This window comes from Pseudozyma flocculosa, assembly GCF_000417875.1.
Source record: "Pseudozyma flocculosa PF-1 unplaced genomic scaffold scaffold00023, whole genome shotgun sequence".
NCBI lineage: Eukaryota > Fungi > Basidiomycota > Ustilaginomycetes > Ustilaginales > Ustilaginaceae > Pseudozyma > Pseudozyma flocculosa.
This window is the reverse complement of record NW_006920891.1, coordinates 31556-42811: the sequence shown is the minus strand read 5'-3', so window position 1 is coordinate 42811 and position 11256 is coordinate 31556. Positions and strand designations below refer to the sequence as shown.

Below are 11256 nucleotides of genomic sequence, written 5' to 3'. Positions count from 1 at the left end.
GGGGGGGGAGGAAACGCACATCTAGCCTCGTTGCCGCACGACGTCGCATCGATAGCGACCGACCCGATACCGTCGTGGGGGAGGTATTCGACCTTCATATCGTACTCGCTTTCCCTGTCCGACTCGGCGTCGACGTGTACGACACCGAGGTAGGGCCGTACGAAGGTGTGCGGTGGTATATCCTGCAGCGCGAATAGACCGTACTGCCCCAACGCCGGGTGTCGTCCCGTCCCCTTTTCACCGCCAACCGCACGCGGCGTCGAGGAAGGGGAGGGACCGACGAAGGTGCGCGGGATGAATGGCGTATCGGCGTCGATGCGTCGTATCCCCACCTTGATACGGCGGTACTGGGTCGCGCGGACGGGCAGTGTGGTGTCGGACGGCGCGGTGCAGTATCGGCCGTGCAGTGATGGCGGAAGGAGCGGGGAGGGGATCGAGGTGGTGGAGAGGTAGGGGAGGTGGCTTGGCCAGTTTGGAGGCGGCGATGATGACGGCGACCCGGTCATGGTGCGAGCGGCGAGGCGGGTGCGGGTGGGGACCGTCGATGCGAGGCGTGGTGGAAGAAGAAGGTGAGGCTGAGCTCCCAGACCCGCTCGCTAACAGTAGGCAGGGCGGACGTTCCAAAAGTGCGGAAGTCGCGACTCGGACATGAACCCTTTGGCCTCTACTTCTTCCAAACGCGGGGCCCATGAAAAAGAGGTTTTGGCAGCAGGGCAGATCCCAAACCACCACCACCATCACCATCACCGCCACCGCCATCGCCGCCAACAACGACGACGACAACCTTGTTAAACTGGCGATCGATATCGACCTGCGGCATTGCGACCCGGCTCAGCGCGGTCCCAGCATCGCCCTCGCGTTGGAAGCTAGCTGGAAAAAGTCGACAAAGCCCCGTCCCATCTCGGCCTCCTGATCGTCGTCGTCATCTTCGTCGGCGCTGTTCTCATCGCCACCTCTGTGGCAGTGACACCACCTCGGCGTCACGGTGCGAGCATCATCATCTTCGTCGCCGTCGTCGCCGTCGTCGTCGTTGCTCGCCAGACTGCCCGCGTTCTCTTCCGTGCCGGTAGGATCCGGAGCGACTTGGCCATCGCCGCGCAGGTCGAGCATCGTCCTCGTCTTGAACGCCAGCTGGCAGAAATCGACAAAGCCCTGCCCCGCGATGTCGGCGCGAGGGCCCGATTTCGCTATGCCAAAGATCTCCTCGAGCGCCTTGCGGGTGCCCTTGGGTCGGTAGGCCTCGTAGATGTCGTAGACCGCCTGTCGGCGTGCGCACAGCGAGACCGAGGCAATCTTGTCAGCGGGCCGACACCCGGAGCGACCCTTGGAACTGCTCGGAACAGAAATCAGACACTCACCCTGAGGTGAAAGAGAAGCCACTGCTCAACGTCGGCCTCGATGCAGCCGGGCTTGACCGAGTAGCGCACCAGGTCGGTCTCGGCCGCAGTCAGGGAGAGGGCCCTCCGCTCCTTTCGGTAGGTGTCGAGCGGGCGGTCCAGCGTCTCATATCGAGGATCGTCACTGTCAACGCCCGAGACCCAGGCGGTCGCATCGAGGTGCCAGGGTACAAAGTCGTCGAGGGGCAGCAGCCGGCCTTGCAGGACGGCAAAGCGGTGCGCGTCGAAGCTGTGCCGCCGCCGCCGCCGCAAGACAAGTCGGAGCTCCCCGGGTCCTGTCAGCATGGCTGCCATTGTCGACAAGCCAATCGGGAGCTCTGCTCAGCCCGGGACTGCTCTCACCTGCGATGAGCCGAGGGCTCAAGCCAGATGCCGTTTGTGAGAGAATTGATGCCAGCGTCAAACTTGAGCGGTGAGATTTGGACGTCCATGATGGCGAGGCCGTGAATGTCTTGGGCCTCGAGCGACGCTCGTATGTGTCCGGTTGGATCGACGGGAGCGCTGCGGGCAAAATTCGGTGCAAAGAGGCCGACAAGCTGGGAGATTGCGTCACCGACAGTCTTGGGGACGATGTGGGCGGCCTCGAGGCAACGCTGGTCGGGGTCGGGCTGGCGTGTAACAGCGCAGCGTGCGAGCAGCCTGGTCGACAAAGCTTGCCGCATGGCTCGCCGGAGATGGTCATCACGCTTGGCTGCTGAGCGGTCGGTGAAGATGACGACCAGCACGGGCTGGGGATGGACCAGCGGCGCGGTGATGACGACGAGTACGCTGGTCGGCGCATACAGGAGCGGGGCGGCGAGCTGCGCCGCCGTCGCCTGTGTACCCTGCGCATCGACCTCGACCCTGGCGCAGCCGGGCAGCGAGGGGCTGCAGACGTGGTCGTCGGTGACGGTACGTTGGGCCAAGGGTGGCAAAGCACTCGCAAGACGTGGCGGCCAGACCGAACGTTGCGAGGGCGGTCTGGACCAGAGTGCCGAGAGAAAGGTGGAGCGACGTCGTTCATGGCATGACGGGTCGCACCTTGTTGCGCGGAGGGGTGCTGAAGCCGTAGCCATCGGTGAGAATGGGAGAGTCGAGGGCAAAGAAGAAGTCGTACAGCTCAACGGTCCTATCAAGGGCCGCGAAGCGCACCGAGAGGGAAAAGCGGTGGCCGCGGTTATCGGCGCGCCCAGCTGCCGGGGCAGGTGGTGACGAGGCCGACATGGTGTCGAGTGAGGTGGGGTTGCCGTGTGATGAGATTATGGATTTGGGCCAACAAGCACAGAGGTGGTAGTGGGCGATGAACCAAGACGGCGCGGCCGGTGGTGCGGCGAGGCCACAGTTGTCGGCGTCGGCGTCGTCGTCGTCGTCGTTGTTAGGGGGTCAGTGTCAGGAGTAGTTGGCAGCATGCAGCACACCCGCGTCCGTCTTTCTTCTGCTCCACCACCACCAAGCCAGCCACCTCTTGCCTTTCCCTCGCTTCGACGACGACCACGGCGCAGGCCAACGACCCCAACATGGACGGCTTCCTCGTGCCCTCGTACAGCATAGCCCAGACACCCACCTCGCTCGACATCACAATCACCCTCCCTGCCTCGGCCGCCGCCGCCACCTCGCCGCATGCCGCGCCCCCCGCGGCCAAGACGGCCGTCTCGTCGCGCATCTTTGCCTTCCACTGCGCATCCTACTACCTCCCGCTCGTCTTTCCCGCACCCCTCGTCGCACCCGCCACAAACGACGTCGCACCGGCGCTCTCCGACGATGGCGCCTCGGCCGTGTACACCGTCCACCTGCTCAAGGGTTCCGCCGGGTTGTGGGACGGCCTCGAGGCGCTCCAGCCCCAGCTCATGCCCGACGACGAGGTCGGAGCCATGCAGAGGGACATGGAGGCCAAGCAGGGCCTCTTTGCCCCCGATGATCAGGCGCAGGGGCAGCCAATAGCGTCCGGGACAGCGGCCGACCGCGATCACGACAACGACAGCGACCGCGACGTCCACCGGCTGCTACAGCGGGGCATGACGAGTGCCGGCCTGGTCGACCTCGACGCACCCGCCTCATCCAAGCCTCTGCCCTCGACGGCCGCAGCTCCATCCTCATCGCACCCGGCGTCCAGTCAAGCGCACGGCCACGGCTACGGCTTCCGGTCCGCCTTCACCGGTCCCCTCGTGCCGGGCGGCGAGGCAGACGTGCGCAACATCCTCGAGGTCTCGGACCCGGCCTCCGTCCCGCCATCCGACCGTGCGCTCCAGGCCGAGGCGTACGAAGAGCAGCAGTGGGACGAGGGCATCTACCTCGACAACTACCTCGACTTTGACGGAGAGATGGCCGCCCTCGTCTCTTTCCGGCCGCCCATCGTCGCTGCCGCCGCACTCGCCGCCGCCGACGCTGCTGCCATCCCCTCGACGACAACGACGGGCAGCCTGGACGACGAGACGGCGTCGGTGCTGGTCCAGCTTTTGTTTGGCTACCTCTACGAGATGCAGGCCAACTACGGCGAGACGACGGTTGAGTCGAGCTGGACCATTGCCAAGCTGTCGCGCACCCTCTGCTCCGCCTCGCTGCCGCTCGAACCGACGTCCGGGACAAGGGGGGGGATAGGAGCGACGATGCCGCAACGTCGTCTTCTAGCTACCCTGCGGGCGACGATGCGGCGGGCGCTCGTCGTGCCGCTGTACCGACACTGGCACCTCTCCCTATCCGTCCTCTCCAACGTGGTCGCGCTGCTTCGAGGCGGCAAGGCGCACGTCCTACCCGTACTGGCCTCGATATCGGACCTCTTCCAGTCCGACCCGGTCGGAACCGCCGTCCTGGCCCGCCTAGACGAGGTATGGGTACGTCCCCTGTCGCAGCGCCTCGGGCAGCTCTCTGACCAAGCCGCCGACGCCGCACTGAGCGCGCTGGCGGACGAGGTGCAGAGCCACGTCGCGGGTGGTTGCCTCGATAAGCGGCTGGTCGGCGGCGAGACGTGGGATATCGAGGTGTCGGAACAGGCCGCTAGGCTCGCTGTCGAGCAGGGCGAGGGTGGCTTTGTCTAGCCAGACAGAGCCTCTTTCAGTATCACTTTGCAACAGACCAATTTGGGGCAGTGCAGCAGCATGCCTGCATCAGTCGCGGCCCTCTTGAACCCTCTGCATGGCCCCCGTTTGCTCCTCTCAACATGGCGGGGCTCACGCGCTACACCGACCTTACCACCATCCACATTCCTTCACATCATCGCTTCACTGGGGGTTGCGACAATTGCAGTGACATCTACAAATGGACGAGGTACGAGCATCTATCAACTACAAAACTAGCAGGAGCAAAATGAGGCCAGGCGCCCTCAGCGGCACTTGAAGCCTACTCAGCCACCGCCGCTGCTTGGGGGAGCTGACGCTGCTGCTGCTGCTGCTGGTCCTCTCGCTCCTTTTCGAGGTCGCGGATGAGGAGACAGGTGAGGGAGCCGAGTAGACCGGCGACGAAGAGGACGAGCCAGACAAACTGGCCGCCGAGGAGGTTGTGCGATACGCTAAAGGCGAACAGCGTCGAGGCGACATACGGACCTATTGCCCTCGTCAGACTCGCCGATAGCTGCGCCAGGCTCTGTACGTGGGTCGTCGAGGCCAGGGGAAGAGAGAGAGGGTGATGGTCAGTCGTCGAAGTGGACCACAGTGGGAGGGGGAGGGCAGGGCAGGGCAATGACCGGACACACTCACGTTGAGCGTACCCAGCGCTGCGCCCTTGGTGAGCCGCGAGCACTCGTTGACGAGGATCATGTTGGAGCTGAACGCCATGCCACCCACGACCTTGAGCGCGTTGGCAAAGACGACGGCGGTCCAAACGAGCGCGACGTACTTTGGCGGCAGGTCGCTGCTCCTCCCACCGCCGCCCTCGGCCTCGAAAAGCAGAAACGCATCGGTGCTGCTCAGCCGCGACGACGACGACGCCGCCAGACCGACTCGGGCGATGCCGTTGGCGAGCGGGAGGAGCGTGACCGAGAGCGGAAAGGCCCACATGGAAGCCTGGTACAGCTTGAGCGACCCCATGCGGCGGTGCAGTGGCGGAAAGAGGACGAGCTGGACAATGATGCCGCCCAGCCCCGTCAGGCTGAGCAGGATGCCCGTGTGCTCGGTGTCGAAGCCGAGCCCGCCCAGCTCAATGGGCTCAAAGAGGTACAGGACCAGCACCGCGTCGAGCGCCACGGCCATGAACGAGAGGCAGGCGTACGACAGCAGCACGCTCTGGATCTGCCGGATAGAGAGCAGCCCGAGGATGCCCGTCGGCTTGGCGGCATCGTCCGCGTCGTCGGCGGAAGTCGCTTCGGGGTTCGCTGAGCGGTCAGCTGCAGCGCTCTCCCTTGTCGGAGCGGCGCAACCGACCTGACTCTGGCGGGTCGGTGAAGCGGAACGGCTGACGGCCCGGCTGGCGTCGCGGCTCCCCGCTGGCGAGCCCGAGGGCGTGAAGCCGCTGGCCCAGCTCTGGACGTGGGCGAGGACGCGCGCCGTCGAACGGCCGCGATTGTGGCGTACCGTGATGGGGCGCATGCCAGCGGCCTGAGCGAGGGGGTTGGGCTGCGTCGCGGTGGCGCCATAACGGCTGTCGTTGGTTGAAGGCGCGGCGGATGCCGCTCGGACGTGAGCCGTGCTGCCGGTCGCAGAAGGGCGACGCTGCCCACCTGCCCTGACCTCGGCCTGCTGTTGCTGCTGCCCCCGTCGCCGCTGTTCCTTTGCCTGCAGCTTGCTGGGAAGCGTCTCTTCGAGGAGCACGGAGCCAAACAGCATGCTGAGCAGCGTGATGGTGGCCGAGGCGGCGCAGGGGAGGAAGTAGGGGTACGTCTGCCAGAACCCGTCCATTTCCAGCGGTGCGCCCGGCCCAAAGACGGCGGGGTACTGCTGGGCGGGCTTGGAGAGGTAACCGCCGAGGAGGGGGCCGATGAAGCAGCCGATGGACCATACGAGGGGGAGGAGGCTAAAGGCCCTCGCCTGGTTGGTCTGGTCGGTGAGCTCGCCGACCATGCTCTTGACGACGGCGACGTTGCCGTTGATGGCGCCGGCGAGGGCGCGCGAGAAGACGGCGGCGATAAAGGTGCGCGAGAGGCCAAAGAGGATGATGGAGCACGAGACGCCGACGAGGCCCGAGAGGAGGACGGGCTTCCTGCCGACGCGGTCCGAGAGGCCGCCCCAGAAGAGGATGGTGCAGCACTGGGCAAAGGCAAACAGGCTCTCGATGAGGCCGGCGTAGTAGCCGACCTTTGCCTTGTCGCGGGTCGCGCCGATCTCGTAGACCATGGCGTTGACAAAGGGGAAGATGACGGTGAAGCTGATGGGCTCGGCCAGGCGCATGGCCATCAGGATCGACAGCTTGCGCCACGGCAACGGCGTCGCGGCCCTCGCCGACATGGCCTTGTTTCGCGGGCTGGCCTGCCTCTCGGCGTCGCCGACGGCGTTGACGGCGGGCGATGCAGCAGCTGAAGGCGAGGACGCTGCCGTCAGCAGCGGCTGACGCTCCTCTGCGCCGTCATTGAGCGGGCTTCGGGCCGAAAGCCGCCCTGGCTCATCGGAACGGGCCGACATGGCGATGATTCAAAGAAGAAAGAGCAGCTGGGCAGCGGTCGGAGGGTGGGCTCGGATGTTCCGAGAGAGGTCTACCCGGGCAGAAGAAGCGTAGAGTCGTCGACGAAGGAGGTAAACGTCGGTCTAGGGCAGTGGTGATGTCGTTGGTCGAGGTCGTTAGTCGAGGCTGTCGTGCGGCGCGGCGTGGGTCGTTGTGCTGTCTATATCGTCAGCCGGATGGGGTGCTGCGATGGTGGCAAACAGCGAGCAGAAGGTCGGTATCGCGGTGACTCGTGTAGTCTTCAGAGAGAAGCGCGGTGAGGAGGGCGATGAGGCGATGGTGTGACTCGCGCCCGCCTTTGTACCTGTCCTCAACCCGTTCGACAGGGCATCGGAGGGCCCGAGTACGGGGACTTGGCTGGATCGGCCAATGTAGCTTGCTGGCAGGTGGGTATGGCGCACCCCACTTGACAGCTGTCCTCGTATCGATGCGAGAGGCGGCTAGAGAGGGACCAGCGAGGTGGATAATGATCGATGGACGGCTGCGAGCCAGCGAGTCACTACTCTCGCTCGACGACGACGACGACAGCGAGCAAGCTCGAGACAGGAGGCAGCCGGAGGTGGGCGTCCGATGCGGGGCAAGGCAGGGCGGGCTGGGCAAGGCAGGGCGGCCAGGTCAACGGCCAATTTCGCGGGCCGCTCTGGCGAATTCCGTTCCAGCGGGAATTGGAGTCACATAGCGGGCCCGCCGGCAGCCAGCTCCTCGGCTCCTCCACCTGCCTGTCGGCTCGACTCCGCTCCCGAAGCATGCTCAGCCAGGTCGGGCCAGGCCAGGCCATCACGCCGTGGCAGCCCTGCCTGCTTCGGATCGGCCGGTCCAGTCGGTCGGGTCGGACTGCCTTGGACCCAAGGCAGGCGAGCATCTGGGCTGTGCCCAAGTCAAGCCTCTATGTATCTGGCCGGTCTTGCCAGCCAGGGTCCAGCCATGTGCTCCACGTTCAGTCGTGGTCCTCGCGGGTCGGCCGTAGGACAGCGGCCTTCGATCCGTACTTAAGGTGGCTTCTTCTCCTACCTCGACGCCCTCATCTGCCGTGCTCCCCAGTCCTCGATTCTCTAGAAGCTCGATTGCCCTGCCCTCGGCCTCGCACTCCGCCATGGCCGCCACCACGCTCCAGGAAAAGCTCGATGGCCTCAGCGCCGAACTGGCCAAAGCCACGCCGCCCCCCTTTGGCCACGCCTGCAAGAAGCTCTACTCGTTCGACGACGACTACGTCAACCTCGTGAGCACCGCAGCGTCGCCGTCGTCGTCGACCAGGACACCTTAAGCCCGCGTTCTAACTGGCCCTTTCCCCGTCCGTCTTGCCGCTCTCTTGCAGAACAACGGCTCCTTCGGCACCTGCCCCAACCACGTTCTCGAGGCCTACAAGCACTACCTCGCCGAGTCGGAGCGCCGCCCCGACATCTGGATGCGCACCGGCTTCAAGCCCCTGCTCGAGCGCTCTCGCAAGGAGCTGGCGCAGCTCGTCAACTGCCCCGTCGAGGACCTGGTCCTCCTCACCAACGCCACCACGGGCGTCAATGCCATCCTGCGCGGCATGGCGGGCACCTGGTCGGCCACCAAGCGCGAGGCCATCCTGGTCTACGACACCGTCTACGGCGCCTGCGGACGCACGGCGCAGTACATTGTCGACTCGCACCCCTCGCTCCAGCTCAGCGTCGTAAAGGTGCCCGTCACCTACCCCATCGCCCACGACGACTTCCTGCAGCGAACCAGGGAGACCCTCGACCAGGCCAAGCGCGACGGCGTGCGCGTCCGCGTCGCCATCCTCGATACCATCTCGTCGCTGCCCGGCGTCGTCGTGCCGTGGCAGCAGACAGTCCAGCTGCTCAGGGAGCACGACGTCCTCTCGCTCGTCGACGGCGCCCACGCCGTCGGTCAGATCCCGCTCAACCTGCGCGACGCCGACCCGGACTTTTTTGTGTCAAACTGCCATGTGCGTGGTCGTTCCTGGTCCATGGCGTTGCAGCGTCTCTCTCAGTCCGTCGTCGCCGTCGTCTGACAGCCTCCTCTCCTTCCGACCCTTCGCCCTTCCGCCCCTTTCGGACCCTCTCGCAGAAATGGCTCAGCGCCCACCGAGGCTGCGCGTTCCTGTACACGCCCAAGCGGTGAGTCTGGCCGCTCCTCCCCTCCTCGCGCCCGTCCCACCCACTTCGACATCTGACATGCCGACTGCGCTCCCTTTCGCGCTCCACTCTTTCTCCGCTCGTGCCGGCGTGCAGGAACCAACACCTGGTACCGGGCATGCCCACATCGCACTACTACGTCTCGCCGACCGACGCCCCTGCCAAGGGGCCCTCCTTGATCCCGACCGACGCGCCGTCCAACTACGTGGCGGTGTGGGAGAGCAACGGGACGCAGGACCAGTCCAACTTCCTCTGCATCCCCGCCGCGCTCGAATTTCGACGCTGGCTGGGCGGCGAAGACCGCATCATGGGCTACACGACGCGTCTAGCCCAGCGCGGCGGCGAGATCCTGTCGCGCCGCCTGGGACACGGCAGCACCGTCATGGACCTCGCGCCCAACCGCATCCTCACGTCTTCCATGGTCAACGTCAGCCTCCCCCTCGACCTCGACAGCCTGCGCAGCGCGGAGGCGGAGGCGGAGGCGATGCCCTCGCTCGCCTTCGTCGCGAGCCGCTTCCAGACGGCGCTGGCGGATCGGTACCCGACTTTCGTGCCCTTCTACGTCCACGCCGACACGATCTGGTTCCGCGTCAGCGCGCAGGTCTGGCTCGAGGAGAGCGACTTTGACTGGCTCGCCGATGCTATTCTCGACACGGTGCAGCACCTCGGCTGGTCGCTCCTCGCCGCTGAGCCGTCGTCTTCCAAGACCAAGACAGAGGCGAACGGCGTCGTCGACGATCAGCAGAGCGTTGAGGCCAAGGCGGCGTAACGTCGCAGACGGCCAGCAGTGTTGGAGAGACCGGAGGCAAGGCAGAGGAGGGTAATAGATGAGTTGGAATTCGTCTACGGAGACCGTGGGGGGGCAACCCGTCTCGCCCCCCTTTTTTCGCTAGATAGACACCGTCCGCCCGCCCGTGGGGCCAATCGACAGCAGCCCGTCGTGCCACGCCCGTAGCGCCCTGCCGCCGCCGCGTCATCAATCGCCACCACTGCCGCCACCACCCGCGAGGAGCTTGGCGATCTCCTCGTTGGCCTCATCGACGACGGTCTCGGTGACCTCGAAGGCGGCCTGGCCACCCGCCTCGTCGCCCTCGCCGCCGGATCGGCTCGTGACCCAGCCGGTACGGCGCTCGTAGGCGGCAGGACTGCGATCGAGGAGTTTTTCGAGGTTAGCCTGGCTGATGATCTCGTCGTCTTCGCCGGCCAGCTGCACCTGTTCGCCCTCGAGCTTGAGCAGGTTGGACGCCATCTCTGCCATCTCGTCTTCCTTTTTCCTCTTGACACCCCCAGCCCCACCGGCATTGTAGCCGGCGGGAAGTCGAAATTTGCCCTGCTGGATGACGAGCGCCTCGAGCTTGCGCTTGTTGCCCGCCCGCTTCAGGATGCGCTGCTCGACCGTATTGGCGCTCACCAGCCGGAAGATGAGGCACGGCTTCGTCTGCCCGATGCGGTGCACCCGGTCCTGCGCCTGCAGGTCCATCTGCGGGTTCCAGTCCGAGTCAAAGAAAATCACCGTGTCGGCCGCGACCAGGTTGATGCCCAGCCCGCCGGCGCGCGTGCTCAGCAAAAAGAGGTTGCACGCGTCCGGGCCCGTGTCCTCGTTGAAGCTGCGCATCTGCTCGCGCCGGTCCACCTGCGACGTCGAGCCGTCGATCCGGCACGTCCGCAGCTCCTTGTATTCGTTGGCCCAGTCCTCGATAATGTCGAGCATCGTCGTAAACTGGCTAAAGATGAGCACCTTGTGGCCCCGCGCAAAGAGCTCGTCGAGCAGCCGGTTGAGCATCAGCATCTTGCCGCTCGCGTTGATCAGGTTCTTGTTGACGACAAAGCTGCCCGTGTCCGGGTCGATGGGCCAGTCAAAGAGGAACGGGTGGTTGCACACCTTGCGCGCCTGCATCACCATGTTCTCGAGGTGCATGTTGTTGATCGACTTCTGCGCCTCCTTGATGGCGTACAGCTTGCCCTGCCGCTCGGCCGCGGCTGGCGACAGCGGCCGCGGGGCGCGCCGCGACTCGACCTCGAGCCGGTTAAAGTAGGCGCCGTCGTCCTCGGCGTCGTTGTAGCCGTAGCCGCCCTTGGCCGCCCGCGCCGCCCGCCGCGTCGAGCGCCGGGCGGGTGTCGACGCGCGCGACGTCGGCGTGTCTCGTATAACTTCGTATAATGTATGC

General features: G+C 65.5%; 6 protein-coding genes across 6 annotated transcripts in view; 2 read left to right on the top strand and 4 right to left on the bottom strand.

Annotated features, from left to right (window-relative positions):
• The window catches only part of PFL1_06911 (uncharacterized protein), a gene marked incomplete at both ends in the record, with an annotated part of 1213 nt that extends 707 nt beyond the window's left edge, over nt 1-506 (bottom strand). Inside the window, one exon of the mRNA XM_007883658.1 lies at nt 20-506. Coding sequence (XP_007881849.1) covers nt 20-506 — 487 coding nt within the window. The remainder of the gene's footprint in view (nt 1-19) is intronic.
• A 325-nt stretch (nt 507-831) lies between these two features.
• PFL1_05982 (uncharacterized protein) lies at nt 832-1828 on the bottom strand (the record flags this gene model as incomplete). The annotated part of the gene is made up of 3 exons (XM_007883521.1): nt 832-1260; nt 1359-1626; nt 1740-1828. The coding sequence occupies 3 exons, from the start codon at nt 1826-1828 to the stop codon at nt 832-834; spliced, it is 786 nt and encodes a 261-aa protein (XP_007881712.1).
• A 1065-nt stretch (nt 1829-2893) lies between these two features.
• PFL1_05981 (uncharacterized protein) lies at nt 2894-4411 on the top strand (the record flags this gene model as incomplete). The annotated part of the gene is made up of 1 exon (XM_007883520.1): nt 2894-4411. One exon carries the CDS (start codon nt 2894-2896, stop codon nt 4409-4411), a length of 1518 nt encoding a protein of 505 aa, XP_007881711.1.
• Nucleotides 4412-4712: 301 nt separating this feature from the next.
• On the bottom strand, nt 4713-6925 carry PFL1_05980 (uncharacterized protein; the record flags this gene model as incomplete). The annotated part of the gene is made up of 2 exons (XM_007883519.1): nt 4713-4955; nt 5069-6925. The coding sequence occupies 2 exons, from the start codon at nt 6923-6925 to the stop codon at nt 4713-4715; spliced, it is 2100 nt and encodes a 699-aa protein (XP_007881710.1).
• A 1133-nt stretch (nt 6926-8058) lies between these two features.
• On the top strand, nt 8059-9857 carry PFL1_05979 (uncharacterized protein; the record flags this gene model as incomplete). The annotated part of the gene is made up of 4 exons (XM_007883518.1): nt 8059-8184; nt 8281-8898; nt 9021-9070; nt 9185-9857. The coding sequence occupies 4 exons, from the start codon at nt 8059-8061 to the stop codon at nt 9855-9857; spliced, it is 1467 nt and encodes a 488-aa protein (XP_007881709.1).
• Nucleotides 9858-10064: 207 nt separating this feature from the next.
• PFL1_05978 (uncharacterized protein) overlaps nt 10065-11256 on the bottom strand; it is a gene marked incomplete at both ends in the record, with an annotated part of 3019 nt that continues 1827 nt past the window's right edge. The window contains one exon of the mRNA XM_007883517.1: nt 10065-11162. Within this exon, the coding sequence (XP_007881708.1) occupies nt 10065-11162 (1098 nt within the window). The remainder of the gene's footprint in view (nt 11163-11256) is intronic.